The 18,018-nt window shown below is 38.6% G+C and overlaps 1 protein-coding gene across 7 annotated transcripts in view; it reads right to left on the bottom strand.

Annotated features, from left to right (window-relative positions):
• The window catches only part of Frmd5 (FERM domain containing), a 366,456-nt gene that overhangs the window by 133,764 nt on the left and 214,674 nt on the right, over nt 1–18,018 (bottom strand). For all 7 annotated transcript variants that reach the window (XM_083130972.1, XM_083130979.1, XM_083130977.1 and 4 more), the window contains exon 2: nt 9,940–10,044. In XM_083130972.1, coding sequence (XP_082987098.1) covers nt 9,940–10,044 — 105 coding nt within the window. The remainder of the gene's footprint in view (nt 1–9,939; nt 10,045–18,018) is intronic.

The following is an 18,018-nucleotide window of genomic DNA, read 5'->3' as shown; positions in this document are numbered from 1 at the left end:
GATATTCTACCTAAATACGTAAATTTTAAATAAAGACGTCCCGAGGGAAAGGGTGATTAACCTTTCCGTCCCCGTAACCTGTCTTTGATTGAAATGCCAATTTATAGGTCGCAGTAGTTCATTGCTCTGTAACAGCAAACTGAGGCGCGAAAATAAAATGGAAGGAATGCTATGAAAATAGATCTTGGAGAAAATGGAGATAATTCCACTCCAGGAAGGTGGGACTACATGGGGCTGCTTGTTGAATAAAGTACCATTTGGGGTAGGATCATACCTCTTCCCCACTGTCTGTCTTACCGGACATTACCTTATCATTGCTACACAGGAAACCCAGCTACAAATTGTTTTACTTGAAGTAAAAATACACTAATCTTCAAAATACGATGATGAAATATTAGGCGACAAACCAGAACATTTTTTCTAAAAACTAATTTTGACTAAATCGGGCCAATTTGTTTATAACAAACTAATATAGTCAAAATTACTGTATTCAGCTACCATGCACATTCCTGAACTAAATGGCGTTGTGGCAACAATGTATCCTTGTAATCAAAGGGTTTTGTTTCGATCCCAGGTGGAGGCACAGTCACTAGCAATGAAAATAGGACCCCTAGATCCTGAAACACTCGCTTCCCTGCAAGGTTTTATGTGTGTTGGCGATAAGTGGATTCCAATAGCAAATTTTCAATGGAAACGTCTTACACCTCCGTAGATTTAGGCAACACACATTACGCCTTGCAGAGAAGCGAGTATATCAGGATCTAGGTGTCCCATTTTTATTGCTCGTGACTACATTGCACAGAGTTTCGGATCCCACTTTAAACTGTACGTCCAGTCACCATTAGCCTATCTGAACATAAAAGTGGACATAAAAGGAATTACTCTTTCTATGTATTACACAACTTCCGCTACCAATACAATCATTAAAAACTAAACTTCGAAACATAATGTGCATATTATTCAATGCCATGCTACTTACAGTGCAGAGAGTAACAAAGAATAAGATTACAACACACAACCAACTTCCGCCAAAATTATTTGCAATACTTCCCTACAAATTTTCAAAAAGGCCTAATTGAAATGTAAGAGGGAGAGTAAAATGAAAACCTTAAAAGTCCCACAAAAATTACAGGAAAGACTGTAAACAGATCAAATTTACATGAGGTATCGACTGTTATGTACCAAACGACCTCAAGGCTGCAACACTGATCAAGTGAGCTTAACAACACCATTTTTGTAATTTTAAAGATGGCACCTCCTGCATATTATTGCACCAGCGAAGAGCAGTGATTTCTTGCCCTCTGGAAGCCTAAAATTTATAGACATTCTACGGAAAATGAAAAGTCTCTATGCATGCTTACCACGCCAGCAAGTTTACAAATAGAGGAGGAAGTTCGACAATGGTCTCAATTCGCAGGCAGATGGATGGAAAGACCTTCGCGGTGGCTCATAACCATACATGAACGCACATAGATTTTCTCCTGATGTATATAGGCACTAACGTAGACTTAAAAATATATGTGGATCAGCAATGACGTAACATATTGTCTTACTCTAAAATTGTCTATGCTAAAATGCAGCAAAATTGTGCAACTTTATATGCAGAAATCCACTAGATAAAAAAAAACAAAAACAATTTAATGTTTTAATTTGACTGTCCCTCGTATGTAGGTGGAAAATATACTTCGGGGTGAAAATTCTGAATAGGCCCCCGATGGAAGTAAAGCAAGGTTACTTTTTAATTCATCGTCTCCCCTTTAAACAGATGTTGGTGGCACCTGAGCCAGCGTCGCCTGGCAACCGAACGACACGTGACACTCATACCACCTGAGACGCTGAGGTATCGCACCATTATACTGAAATGCTCGGGTCAAATTTCAGCGCAAAAGTCCATCACATATTGTGGTGGTGCCCATTAAAATAATTAATGCCTTCAGGGAAGATGGAATAATATGATCAGAGCTCTGCGCCCTTATTTGAGCGAAAGTAAAACATTGAATAGGCTTTAGACGAAAGACGGAGAATGTTTCTTCCAAGACTTTCGATTGAAGATTTTTATTCATCTCCGAGATCGGTTAGAGACTGTGCAACGATGTAACAATAGACGAAACTTTAAACTTATTTTGTACTCTATAATGCGATACGGAGCCTCGTTGTAATGTAATGTTTTCATTGTTTATGTAATATCACTGAAGTTGTAATCACAAAATTCGGTGTCCACTAGACAATTAGATAAATGTTTTTGACAACGCAACACAGAACACGAATCATGGGGTCCACAAAAGCACACCAGGCTCGTTGAAAGTCCATACCATCACATAATGCACATGTCGCTATGCTTTGTTCTCGCCATGAAAGGATCCATTATTCATGGTTCTTTCCAATCAAGTACCTTTCCAGAAGCCAGTTTCGTTCTTGCATTTAATTAACGCTCGGTGTTAGCGGAACAAAGATCATCCGGTTGGATGGAAGTGCGTATAACTTTAATTAATGTCATTTTTATTCCTCTTTATTTAATTCGATCTAGTGGTCGGGCGAGGATCAGGTTTACTTTCCAAGAAGAAACTCGTGTCTAACTTTCGTTCGGTACATCTTATAACCAGGCAAAAGGATTTATATATAGGTACTAAAAAGTGTTAAGATATGTAAATATATATTTAGTTACTTTAAAGGAAATATGATATTAAATATTGGCTTACAATTGTGAAAAATGGCAAGCGGTTCACCTAGGTAAATAAAATGCATTAAGCTTACGTGACATTAATTGCGATTCCAAATTCAAGCACAAAATGTGTTTTATCTTCTGTTACCAAACTTGATTTTAAGTGCTTGTCCCTAAAAACATTGTATTGACTACAATTGCAAAATGGATTTTACCATTGAGCTTGCAATAAAATAACAGATGCGTTGTCTATTGTTAAAATTTCAAATAAACAGAGACTACAGAACGAAAAGAATACAGATGAACAGAAAACCTTTGGTTTTTAACACAATAAAGGAAAATGTAGTAATAGCGTGAACATGGAATACAGGGTGGTGCAAAATTCCGTTTACAACGCGGAGGAAGTGAATCGCCAAGTGTAATGAAGACGAAAATGTAAATGGAATTTTGTCGAATGACGCACCGTGTCAGAGCTAGGGGATGCCGAAATCGTGTGAAAATGGACTTCACACCTCCATATGCCGACAAATAGTACTCATAAAGAAGATGCGGCACGATATCCTCAAATAAAACACACCTGAGCTAGTGAATGATGCACAAATCGCGTGTCAATGATATAAGGAAAGGAAGGGGGAAGAAGAATCTCATCAAGAAAATCACTTCGGACTGATTAAGACACGAAAAATGCACAACACGTTGACGTTCTATCTCCCTAAATGTGACAAAAATAAGGTAGTAGTGGTGTTAGTGGTTTTAAGTTTTAGTAGATTAGTTAGTCGGGCAACTTTCAGTTAAGCACAGCACTACTCGTTCAAGTGTCGTGCTCAGAATTTTCGAGCAGTCTGGCCTTCATTTTGCCACCTATTCCTGCCTTTTGACGTTTGATATTTCAATTAGTGTTTATTTTACGTGTTTTTCTGCGTCTTTAGTATAATCACTACAGTTAGGAAATAATGATAATGATTTAAATGAAACTACTGAAGAAACAATCGCAAAGAAACACCCATGCCCAGGTCGAGACTCAAAACCAGAAACTCAGGTGGTAAGATCGTGAGCGGACTGACTATACAACGCTCGGCAAGATAGACGTATCTCTGCGTATCGAGTTTCACTATTGGGTGACGGATATATTGATTTCAATTTATCCGGTATCCATTTTGAAAGCAACGTATAATTCGGATTATCTGTATTTCTAAGATTCCTATGTTCTCATAAAAATATTTTCCGCTTCTATCCCTGCTAATGGCAGACGTTTTACAATACGGTGGATTTTCCTTCAGTGCGAAGCGTTGTGAATTTTCAGATACGTTCAAGTTCACTTGAATAACACATCCCAGAAATATAGCTACCTTCTGTTGTGGTTACTGTCTGCATTTGACCCAAAAAATGTCTTAACTTCAACGAACTATAACGATTTTAACATAAAAACGTTCATATTCTCTCATTTCATTTCCGGAAAATTGCAAATCTACCACTCTATTTCGGAAAGGCAAAATTATAAAAAATAAGTAGCCCGGTATAAGCAAGAAATATTCATTAAACTGAGTAAGTTAAGTGTATCACTGCAATACGTAATATATTTGGGCTCTACTCTCTTTTCAGATATCTGCGGCGCACAATCAGTACTTCACAATAGCCCAGGAGAAAATTTATCAGGGATTTATGGAATTGCGAAGTTGAAATTTCATAAGCTATGGAAGTAGATTTGACCACAAATTTATTACAACCCGGTTCTTCATTTTGTGGAGGTTAGGACGGTGTCGCCAAAATTTAGAGGACTTTTATTAAACGAGCTTCGTGGGGAAAACCCTTGCAGCCCGACCTTTTTCTCTCTTCACGACCAGATCCAGTGTACGAATTATTTTGGCTCTGATAAATGTTAATAAATACACCAAAAGTGCGTTTTTTCGTTCCCCATTTGTGACGTAGCCAGATGCTCACCTACCTCGTCAACTTGCCATCTCTTCCGAAGGAATAATATCCAACTAACTAATATCCAAAATGGACACAATTAAAACAAAAATATTTCTGATTTAGAATAATAATAATGTACCAAGAAGAACATTTTCAATAATGCTTCACAATAAAATGAAGTACATAAAAATGACTGTGTATTACATACTTGCAAACCTTTACTTTCAACACGATTGTAACAAACAGTCGACTTTTGTATAAAGCTATGAACTAGAAAACAAATATAAATATGAAAGTTGGTTAAAACCCAATACAAAAATACGTTCAAATGTAAGAAACAAGAAAATTTTTAAAAAAAACAACAAGAAATTCTTCCATTTGCTTAAATTGAATACGCGACCGAACGTACCACCGACAAAACGTACCTACCACCTGACCGGCTAACTGCGAAGGGTCCTCTAATGAGTTTAAAAAAAATTGCGATGCGACAAAACGTACCACTTGATGGTTTTGATGATTTCCATCACACTTTATCCACGCTTTGGACTGGCAAAATTACTATGTAATGCATATAGCTATAGCTATTTTGGCGTGTTTAAAATCAGCTGTGGTTAAGCTGTCGTTCACATTTTTTTCTTTTGTTTTATCTTTTCGTCTTTTTTCGATTTTCGTTTTAGTTATGTCAGTTCTAACCTAGCCTAACCTTTGTCGTGTACGTTGCCTAGAGTATCGTTCTAAATCTTGGTAATTGGCGTGTCTTCCTCTCGTACCCTTTTCTTCGCCTCATGCATACGCTTCTTCACATCTAACTGAGCATCATTCGGGACTCCACAAACGTGCACTCGACGGGCCACTAACCACTTTATTCTCTTTTGATTTTAAGTTCAAGCGTTTTCCTTGAAGTGGTACGTTTTGTCGCGGAGGTGTTTATCTGAGTGGTACGTTTCGTCGCGAAAGCCCAGGTGGTACGTTTTGTCGGGACACCGCTTAAATTATGTGAACTTTTAATTAGAAAATCAAACATGATACCTTATTTGAGATTTTATCTCTAATTCCCAACAAAAATATGGTCCCACATCTGATAAAAAATGGTCTGGCAAACTGTTAAAAAGTTGGTTACCATCATCGACGTCACATAAATCACATGTCTCATTAACAGTCGGAAGGAGTCGCACAAAACACACAGAACGAACACAAATGCCACATTTTTCCATTCGAATCAATATAAATTCTGATTTACACGACTGATTTACAAGTATGTGGTCGAAACTTACAATGCTTATGCGGGGTAGAAACTATTCAAATGTTCTTATCCAAAAGATTACAGCAAACATGTATATATACATAAAACGTGAATTTCCGTTTCACCTAACGCCTTATCTGCATAAGGTAAAGTGACTGTCGAGCATTTTAGGCGAAATGGGAATGATCGTTTCGGCTAAAACAGTATAACGGGTATTGCTTTTAAATTAGGGAAATTTTGGTAAGTTTGTTTTGTAATGAGACCATGCTCTTTAATTCAACACAATTGTTAAATTTACGCCTCCTTGACAAAATATATTTTAGGTCTTCTGCTGGAATATATATTTACCTACAAGTACAAACAATATGTTTATAAGCAGACTAGTCGTTAGAGGTAATACATCTTCTAACTGAAGGTAACTCCACCATCTTTTGTGTGAATTTTTATCATTTTTGTCGCATTGCTGTTACTCTTGGCTAATCGCGACGATGAAGATGAGTTATGATTAGATTAAGCGGATTAAGGGATCTTCACAAAGAATACCCATGCCCAGACCGGTATTCGAACCCGGGAACGTTGGTGGTCATAACTCTATTATTCGCTGCTCACTAAAACGGGTCATGAAGTCATAGGCGGTGTGGAGGTAGAGCCCTACTTTCTCGATTTAAGTCATAGTGCAGGTGATGTGATCAGCAGCACGCTTCGGTTGTCTTTACCCCCTGCCCTATTACCCATCGATTGGAGGCTGGAGAGCCCAGAGCCGCTTCATGCAAGGACAATGAAGGATACAACTCCATCAGATGTCACCAACAACCCCGGGAATAGAACTCGGCTCTCCCGTGTAACATTTAGACGCCCTACTGACCGACGAGGTATTTTATAATTGACAACTTCCACGGAAAACGATCCCCAGTTCACATTTTTCTCGAATTGGCTTTTTTTTTTTTAAAGAGTCAATGGGGCATTCCATTGTCAAGCGTGGGACACGCCGGATTACTTTTTTATATATTAAAGTAAATATTCTACTATTAGTTAAGTAACATTTTTCTTACAGTTTCTGTGCAATGAAATACGAAACTTAACACTGTTGATTAAGCATAACCACCCTTACAATAATGTAATAATAATATAATCCGTTGCGCAACAGCCCATGAAGGGCCTAGGCATACCTACCGACTGCCGGTCTCCCTCCCACGCTTTCCTTCGTCACCTCTAAGTTTGGAGATCGTCAACCAGTATTGGAATAGTCGGGGGGTCAGCCCGACGTATCCCCACCCAGCCGTTATAGTAGGTCTCCATGACCGGATTACGCTCACTCACTCGGAGCTCCCCAATTTCCTCAGGATGGTGGGTTGCCACCGGCCCTATACGTAGGCCGAATAAATTCCGACCAGAGCCGGATTCGAACCTACGCCGTCCCGCAGCGAACGATCTCAAGACGAGTGAACGCCTTAACCACCCTTACAATACTTTCCCAAATTTACAGCTATTAGTGAGCAATTTTGTGCCACGGGTGAGGCAGACGAAACACTGCCTCCTTACTTAATAAGAAGTCTATTTTAATTTCTGTGAATTTTCAAATGATGAAAAATAAATTAAGACAAAGGGAGAAGGCAATTGACCTTTGAATATTCTAGTGGAGTTGGAGGGGAAATATAAGTTAAAGAACTAATTAATTGTTTTTCGGTGTCACAGGTGGGACACAATAAAAATCAAACGTAAATCAAAAAGATAAAATAAAGGAACAATAAATGTCTTCTACATTCTAACTTAATTAGTGCAATACTTGAAATGTTATCCAAATGACAATTTTATGTACTCATAAGATAGAATAAAGTTACAGAGATTCCGGGTCACTTTGGATTAAAATAGTGATTACCATGGATCCTAGTACAATATTGGAAGCCCTTTCGTCGATTCAGTGTCTTGGTTTTCTTTCTTTGTACAGTGGGATCAGTGTGCGAATTAACGGGGGATGCTGGGGACCCCTCCACACGAAAACAGTCTATCCATGCCAGGGATGTTTTTATCCCCGTTATAGAAACTAGAAGTGCATGTAGTATATCATTTCTAAACTATGCAATAAATACAATTGAAAAATCATTCGTATCCGTTAATGGTCCAGATCAAAGATTTCCCTGCCGAAAAGTATGCAGCTTTGTGGATTAAAAAAAGACATCATTCTGCAACTGACCAATCTTACCGAAGCAGAGACAACATCAGCTTATGTTTTCACACTTAAGTTCTCATGACGTAGTGCCGATATTTTTACATGTATTAAAATGTTCACAAGAAAGTTGTTGGTAGGTTAGATGAGGATTAAGTTTGAACTTGGCAATAGACATTTCGTCAAGTTTTCGGTGCTTCTATCTCGATACTTCTTTTTGTGTATGAGTTTTTTTTAGAATTAATGTTTCTAAATTACGTGTAAATGTTATCTTAAGATATAATATATTATGGCCAAAGTTAGAACCAATGTTGAATATGTTTTCAGGATAAAAATCACTTTTTCGACGGTTTGTACGAGTTATTAGGAAATGTTCCATAATAACCTCTATACGCTAGGAACATTGCTGCGGTTATACGCTGATGTTGTTTATACTATATTTCGGGACGAGAACGAGAAGAATACACACATTTACAGCTAGAGTCGAGACCGAAACGCTGCCAAGTCCTCTCTCGTCTCGATACCATCCCAGGAATCGCAACAATTACTTAATACTTATAAAATGTAATTAAATGTAACTAGTAAGATAACTTCCCATATCGAATTTGAAACAAGTATCATGCGTACGCGGAAAATATTAGTTTGCTTCATGAATTATTAATTAGGTTACAGGTAACTGGCCTGGTGGGTTATCATGGCAACATATGTAATAACAGCGGTTGAGAACGATTCGGTAGAAGCTTCTATACAAATCTCATACTCTGATTACAACATGCACTTTGGTATCCTGGTTTATTCTTGGAAAATTTTGTCCTTTACAATGATTTATCTGCAAAACAACAAAGCATTTAAAATGGACATAAAAAACATGGAAAAATGAAACTATATAGACTCTTCCTTAGCTTCCATAGAGATTAACCATACGGTTAAACTCAGTATGGTATTTGAAATATTTCTAATGGGGGGAAATTTCTATGCCAAAATTCTCTTTCAAATACCACCCTAATTTCATTCAAATAGGCCTACACATATCTATTTTAATTCTGAAATCAACTTTATCCATACAAGTGGTCTAGTTTTACGGATGATTATAAAACGTCTTGTACTAACATAATCGCAATAAATGGTCGGAAAATGCATTTTTTGCTTAGATATCTGCGACACTACAGCTCTATGTGCGTCAAAATGTCATGTAAAATAAATTTTATATCGTAAAACCACTATTGCTGTAACAAAATGTAATATGTAACAAATATTAATGCCAGGAGGTATAATAAATATAGAGTGAAAACTTAATTTGACCCTCGAACGATGTGCATAGAGGGTTTGCGGTAATTTTTTTTCTTGTTAAAAGAGTTGTGATAATTATCGTAAATTTCTGAAAAACGACAATTATGGTACTTAATCAGTACAATAATAACAAATTATGAAGGGGTGAGAAGTGATGACGGATCAAACGCAGCCTCTCCAGACCGACCCCCCCCCCCCATACTGAAACATAAATGACACATGGCCAGTGCCGTAAACCTTGCGCCAACTTGTTACGATATTTTTCCCTTGTTCTATATTCAAGAATTTATTTATTGCCGTGAACACGATCTTGTAACAAAATGTTCTATGGTTTCATATAAAATGGAAGTGGTGCTTAAAGAATCACCGCCAGGAAACAAAAATACTTTCACACATAATCGCCAAGTTTACGGGTAAAAACAAGGAACTTTCTGCCACCTCCCTGATTCTCAAGTGGGGCAGACGTTTATGTCGAATCTCGCCTCTCCACACTCTGAACCTATTACATAAATACAAGTAAATCCACGGGGCATTAAATAAAGTGTAATATCACACTATCAAAAATTTAAACTAGAATATGTTGCTTTCGTAAAATTAACTCAGAAGACACACTTATGGCCGGTTCATTATTCATGTACCGTCACTATTGTGAACTTTACTTACCCTTTGTTTGTTGCTATCCACATACCGGAGGCCAAAATAGTCCTTTTCGATAAGATTGAGCTGTCGACACACGTACTCCACAACAAACTTTCCTTTATGATGTGTCTGGAAAAAATGGAAAGGGAAAACTATTAAATAACATATACATCAAAATTTGTAACCAAATATTTAGTTATATATATTCGCATGTGCAAATTGCCGCATATGTAATGGGGATGTAAATAATAAGAATGGAAATTACATAAGTGTGCAGAGGTGGAGAGGACAAAGCCTTCCATCGATTTGGTGAAAGTATTTATAGAAGGTTTACACTTACACGTACTGATTGTCAGACAGTATTGGTGGTTAAAGGGTTACCAAATCTATTCCCAAATTACAACGTTTCCTTTCATTTTACATGAAAGGGTTTGATTCATTGGCTTTTGTTTTTTAGCGTCACTTTTCTGTCACTTTTGGCTAATCGCGACGAAAAGGATGAGCGATGATATGATGAAACTGATAAATGGGCACCCACAAAGAACAATCATTCCCAGGCCGGAATTCGAACCCAAGACCCCTGGCATCGTAGCGAGCGGTTCTAACTTCCAACCACTCCGCCACGTTCGTCGGCTCGGCTATTCAGGTAAGGGAAACATTTTAAAATATATCGTAAAGCGTCTCTCAACCAGCCATCTACCCATACACTTTTGCGCAGACATCGCTGAGAGCATTCTTGTGTTTTCGCACGCGTCTGGAAAAATATTTGCTTTCTTGTCACCCTAGCTGGAAAGTCTCCTCGGCGAAAGAAATAATTCCGTCGCTCTTCATTTCCTCCGGCATCCGAACCTATTGATAAAACACACGTACGGAAAAACTGAAACCAGCAGAGGTGGAAAAGACCGACAGAAAACAGGAAAAAAAGAGCGAAGATTCGACTTCAAATTCCTAGCAGTCGTGGCCTCGTAAACGACCATTTTTTTCCTGAATTCGAATTCAGGGTCCCATGTTTCAATACAGAGTGTTGCTCTAAGAGCACACAGTGTGAGAAAATATAATTTAATGATAAAAGTGTAAAATTTTGAGCCGCTACGGTTTGTTCCCTTTTGTTCCTTGTAGAGAGTAACGTAAAGCGTTTCTCTTTCGGTGTAGCCGAAATTACAAGAGTAACTGAAACGGTACTTCGTTACTTTGCCAGAGTTTCTAAAAGTTTGTTTTAAGTCCACTTGATGCTCAGGTAGGCTATTCGGGATTGGACCTACGACTTAAATGGGATCTGAACTACTGGCAATGTCGTCCCACCGGAGATCGAACTCTGGATCCCATGATTACAAGGCAACAGGGTTCCCAACCGCCAACGCATTCTGCAACTTCTCCTTACGTCACTTGCATCGCCTATCTAAATTCGGAACTGGAATATTTATATGAAGAACGAAACATGCTTTGTTGTGTTCCTTTATACTTGTGCATGTAACGTTACACTGTGAAAACATGCACTACAGAGAACAAGTGTTATATTTAGGGAAATAATTTTAAGGTGCAAAATTATGGTCGGGAAAGGAAAAAAAAAAAGGTTTTGATAAAATGCCTTTATTCAATGCTCTCTTTTCTGCGCCTTCTGTATATAATGCGCGCGGACAGCGTAGAGAACTGTGGTTCTGCCGAATAGGTTTTGTTGAAGTTTGCGTTTTCTCATGGGTTTTGCCACATTTGGGTTGCAATGATTATATTATACCATTTTATAGCTCTCGTTCTGCTCTACAAAATGAGACTATAGGATTTTATGTAGCTGCGCAAGAAGAGTGAAAATCATTTACTTCTCTGTCCAAATTATTAACAAAACATTAAAAAAGTAATGAAAAAGGTGCTGAAGCATCAAAGAGGGGATAAAAAGGGGATCAATGTGCCAATCTCACGAAAAGGTGCAACAAAGAGTGTTCATTTTACTTGGATCCATGTCCTAAAATACACATCTGAAAGGATCAGTATGAAGAGCTCTATTTTCTGAAAGGTGCTGCACCTTAAAATCCGTTCCCGTTATGTTTGTGTAAACCCCGCAGTCAGGCACGTATCCAGGAATTCCTTTCGGGGGGGGGGGGCTCAACACCATTTTTTTAAGGGGTATAGTAAGAACCTCACAATTTTTAAGACCAGTGGTGGCAATTGGGTTCCAAAACGATGGGGGGGGGGGGGGGTGCGGAAGGCGTTGCAAGGAAAGTTTACTTTCTCTTGGTAGCCAAGGCTTAACATTAAGAGGCCATAATGTTGAGTGAGACAAAAAAATAAATAATGGGGAGCAACTATCCCTTAAATCGTTGCCACTGTAAGGGTATCATTTTAATCAGAACGTGAAATCGGAACATTTTTTACCACTCGACTCCTCTGTTTCCATGCATTAACATTGTGTGCCGGAACCATCTCAGTATGTGTGTTTGTCCATTTCTTCTCATCAGGCATAAAAACATCTATGGTGTCTTTGACTGTTTTTACGAAGCTGTTACACATGCATGGGATGGACAATCCACTCGACAACGAGAGATTCAAACTGTGGGCTGCGAACTGGACGCAGACAGCTCTCGAATATTTCTCTCTGATTCGAGCCTGAACACCACTAACGTGTCTTGTCCTCCCATGTTTTCAGCTCTTATAGAAGCCGAAACCCACCAAATTGTGTAGATTCAGGAATTAGCACTCACAAGTGTTCAAAAATGCCTGTCACAGCTTCCGCTGTCTTGTCATATATCGGCACGAAACAAAGGAAGTCTTCTCGAATACAGGTGGATCACGAAACAATTAATGCACAGTAAAAACCCTTCCGTTCCCAACACATCTAATGTTTCGTCTCCCAGTATGATCAAATGCTTACTCATTTATCTCCAGTGACGTGCCAAAGGGAGGGTTGGTGAGGTAATAACCCCATTTGACCAAGTATTCCTTTTTTTAAAAAAAAAGAAAAAGAAAAAAAGAGGAACGTCAAAGTCAGGAAAAAAAAATGGCAAAATCAGGACTGACCACCAAAAATAGTATGCGTAACCCCTCTTCCTTCCGAAAATCCTGGGCACGCTTCTCTTTATCTCCGACACATTTTTTAAAATCAACTCACCAGAAGTTTTTATCATCGTATTGGAGATTGGATATGATCCTTTAGAATGCTGTCGTCTCCATGCCTTCACACCTAACCTTAACAAGGCCCTAATTTTCCATCCTTGTGATTTGGATTTTCAAGACTTAAGGTTTCAAACCGAAGGGACACGTGATACATGTCGATTTGAATGGGCCAATCAACAGCAACGTTTCACACCGTAGCTACACAAAAGGCCGCACAAACCTAATCTTCAGGCGACACGGTGTGAAATCTCCCTTATTAGGCCACTGTCATGGTCACCTCGAAGTAGTAGCTCTTGTTGACCACAGAAAACAATTCTCCTCAACCGGTGATAATGCTCCTCAGTTTTCTTCTCTCTCCTATATTTTGTGTGCTTGTTCACTATACAGGCAACACCTTACGATTTGATATACATATGACATGTACTATGTAGACATTTTATCGAAAAATCTGTTGAAGTCAAGGATGGCTCAGTTGGTAGAGCCCTGATTTGGGTCCTGGTAGATTCTGCAATTTCCACCTAAAATGTCTACATATGCAACATCTTGCTTTCTCTTCTCGTCATTCATAAAATTTGCGGCAGTCTCTTTATGTTTGAATGTGTTTCGAACCCAGTAGGCTTAAACAAAAGTATTTTTTATACATGAAATTCTCGGACTGCATATACGAAATTTTGTTCTGACAAAACTAAATCATCACTCAAAACTTTGATTTTCAGTTGATATATGCAGTTTATTTCTGTTTTAATAAACCACTCCAATATCCGGTATTGCTGAAATAATCACTTTAGAGAGAGCATTACACTGAGGCCCCGGAAGTTCTGCTGTCGTCAATGTCTTCATTTTCGAATCACTATATCTTATAAAGCAACCAGAGGACGCTGACTGATCTGATCACCAATCGACTGTATGAATTGTCACACTTACCTCTAAAATCTCATTAACCGATTCTTTGTACAGATCAACCGAAAAATTGAATCCGGGTATTGATATTCTCATTATATTCTAAAACGTTCCGCAGATAAAACGATTCGTTAATATTGCCAGTAGTTGACTCCTTATCTCATTCAAGAACGTACCCTCTCCCGCCTTCCAGAGATTAGAAATTGAATCGCCCTACATGTGGTGCTATCTTTCTTGTGTAGCTTCCAAATGCTGACAAGTCTCTACATAGTGCTCAAGTGCGCTGCGACAACACCGAAAGCGCAAGAAAAGTTTATGTGCAATATTATCAACAACAGGGTTATAGAACATTCTCCGTCTTGTCTCGATAATTATTTCTCCCAAGTTATCATCACATTATTCAAGAAGCCAAATCCTAATTTTATCTAGTGTAAACAGAAAAAAATCCTGAAGGGGGGGGCTCGAGCCTCCTGATTCCCACCTTGGATACATGCTATTGACAATAACAGTGTTATAGAACACTCTCCGTCTTGTCTCGATAATTATTTCTCTCAGATTTATAAATTTATTATCTTGACATTATTCAAGACGCCAAAAATCTAATTTTATCTAGTGTAAATTGAAAAATTTCCTGAGGGGGGGGGCTCGAGGCACCTCATCCTCACCTTGGATACGTGGTATTAACAATAACAAGGGCATAAAACATGCTCCGTCTTGCCTCGATAATTATTTCTCTCTTTACATTATTTTCACATTATTTAAGAAGCCAAAAACCTAATTTTATCTAACGTAAACTGAAAAATTTCCTTGGGAGAGGGTCGAGCCCCCTGTGCCCCATCTTGGATACGTGCTATTATCAATAACAAGGTTACGGAACATTCTCCGTCTTGCCTCGATAATTATTTCTCTCCTTAAATGATTGTAACATTATTTTATTTCACACCACAAGAAACCAAAAACCTCATTTTATCTAGTGTAAACCTAAAACTTTCGGGGGGGGGGGGCTCGAGCCCCCCCTCTGGATACGTGCCTGCCCGCAGTGGAGGAAACGCCGAGGATGCCATCCCCCAGTTTAAAGAACATTTATGATTTATCCACGCCCAACTAACGCCTCCCTAAAATTTTTCACAAAAGTCAAATTGATGGCCGCCAAATTTTACACTTACAAATCCCTAAGAACGAACCTACAATCCTCTAGATAGAAAAGTCTAAATAAACTCCAGTTCCCAAACTACACCGGCAAATTATGACAACGTGTGAAGGGCATCAGGGCGAACAACTTTCCTTTGTAATGCTTTTCTCGCTGATGCCTCGTTTTGACGCTACCAGCAATCGAAAAACGTACAGCTATCCTGCACACAAACACAAACACACAACCACGCAGTACAGATCCAGCGTTTTCACTGACAAGAGTGGTAAAGTCGTCGGCTTTTAATCAAGGAGTCCCGAGTTCGATACCCTGTTGAGACACATAGTGGTTCCGACCCCACATTAAACTTTTATGTCCAATACAAATAATCTATCTGTGCATAAAGTGAACCTAAAAACAAACACTGGCAAATGAAAAGTATGGAATTCAGGTAAATTCGAAAAAAAAAGAGTCAAAGTGAACGGGAGCAATCTTTGAGAGCGATTATATCATGGTCTTGGAAAAGATAGTATGTACATTCTCAAATACTTGTAAATGATTGAGTTGGTATTTTTGTGGTCCACTTTATGCACATTAAGGCTATTCGTGACTGGACCTACAGTTTAAAGTGGAATCCGAACCACTATGTGCCTCAACCGGGTATCGAACTTGGGACCCCTTGATAACAAGGCAACAACGCTCCCACTTCGCCATCGGGGATGCCCTACTTGTGAATGAATTCTTCAAATTACAACTCCCTCTTGCTGTGTTCAATCATTGTGCTCATAACTGTTAATGGCTCCACTAATTAAACACAAGCGGTAAAATAATTTTGGGAAAAATCATGATTTCTCTCTCCACTATTTTGTCGTCTTTTCGTTTGGTTGAAATTGAAAAAGAACAAACGCTGACAATGAGCAGTTTAGCCGCTTTCTCTCCAGGTTCTTACTGCCATTCCGGCAGTTATACAACATATACCACGTCATTTATAACTATTGTTTACTCAGGAAAGGCGCTTGAAGCAGACGAGGCAGCGCATTTCTGGACCGAAGCACTCAATTCTGCTGACGAACCCATATAATTTTTATTGGTCGATCAACGGAGACGTACGACTGATGTTACAGCTGGCGAAGAGGAAAGAGCTCCTTGTTCTACATCTGATCCTACTGTCCCTCACAAACAGCCTCAAAGAAAGTCTTAATGCTTCCTAAGCACGAGGTTGCTGACGCTGACACTAATGAAACCACTTTATTCTTTCATCTAAATTTTGGACAATTACTGTACAAGTGTGTGCATAAAGTTTGCTAATGCTTTAATGGTGTAATATTTTTTGCGTATATTAGTAAGACAAGACTGGCAATGTTCCGAGATGTTACGGAAAATAAACCTTTTTACACTTATTATATTCTAGAGGCTAAACGTACACAAAAACCCTCCAATTGCCAGAATTCAAGAATTGTTTAATGAGGTATTACTGGTACAGTGTCTCTCAAAAGTCTTAGGACAACGACATTTTAAACTAGGCAACCCAGTTTACACAAGGCGTTGGTGGGTTGCGTGTAGAGCTAGGCTCAATTTCAGGGTTGACATATGCACAATAGATATTTATGAAATAAGCGAAAGAAATAAAAACAAGTATTATTGTATAAATATTATTAAAAATATCATTATTTTAACGCAAATGCCAAACTTCTTTCTGAAAGAAAAAAAATAGGTTTTCTAGTATTTCAGTGCTGATGAGTCTACACAAATTAAAAGAGGAGAGGGGAAACGAAAGGGAACAAAAGAGAGAAGAAAAGAGAAAGTGAGAGGAGAAGAGGGAAAGTCGAGGAGGGAATCAAAGAATGAAGATAGAAGAATTAGTGAAAAGAAAGAAAAATATGCTAGGAGAGATAAGGAAAATGGAGCAAAGAAAAGAGAAGAGGAAACCCGAGATGAGAGGAGAGGAGAAGAAGAGTTTGGAGAGGAGAGGGGGAGACGAGAAGACAGGAAAGGAGAGTAGAGTAAAAGAGAGAAAAGAAGAGGAGAAGAGTGCAGTGGACTCGGAAATCGAAGATAGGCGAGGAGATAAGATGAGTGGAGAATAGTGGGATGGAGACAAGAGGCGAGAACAGGAGGGGAGGCGATATAAGATAGAAGCAGAGGAGGAGGGATGAGAAGAACAGAAGAGACTGGGGACGAGAGGAGAGAAGAGGTAGGTAGTTGCAGAACATATGGTCTCAACGTCAAGAATTGATGCATTGGTCAAATTATCGACATGAAACATTCAATAATATTTTAAAATGTATTAGACAATGTATTAGATTGATGTGAAATGCCTTTTGGCCGAGTTCATATCAAGATAAAATCTTCGACGTAAGATTTTCGATTTTACGTGCGATTATACCACTAAAAACATCAATGTAATTTTCAAATTTAGAAGAATTATCCAATTTTTTTCCACTTCTCAGTTCGTTGAAATTGAGATTTTGTTCTTTCATATTTCCCCCATCGTTAATTTCAACAGAATCAACATTACATTTCACACCGCGTGGACAACGAACACAATGGGATATGTCTAAAACTTACGAAACGTTTCTGCGGACGGGGGTTGAACCTACGACCATCAGGTTGATGATCCTTAACGGTAACCACTACCCTACAATCTTTCCTTTCCGAACGTATGCAGAAGGAAAAGTTCAACTACATGTATATCCAACAAAATTTACAATATTGAGGCAATAGAATACTTAAGACTTGTTGTTCCAACGGAAGGTAAGCGCATGGTGTAGTGGTTAGAGCTCTCGACTGGGCTGCTAGCGGTTCCACGTTTAATCCTCCTTCCGATATGTTCTCTTTTCCTCAGTCATGCTCTTAATAAACAAGAGTATTGTGACATTATTTGTGATAGCAGTGTAAAGTAGCCACAATGTTCTGTATCTGGAATTTACTTGAACTAAATAAACAAATAAATGAATTGTCACACG

The sequence above is a fragment of the Lepisma saccharinum genome, chromosome 11 (genome assembly GCF_977018435.1).
Source record: "Lepisma saccharinum chromosome 11, izLepSacc3.1, whole genome shotgun sequence".
Lineage (NCBI taxonomy): Eukaryota > Metazoa > Arthropoda > Insecta > Zygentoma > Lepismatidae > Lepisma > Lepisma saccharinum.
Note: the sequence above shows the minus strand (reverse complement) of the source record. Positions and strands in the feature narration are given on the sequence as shown.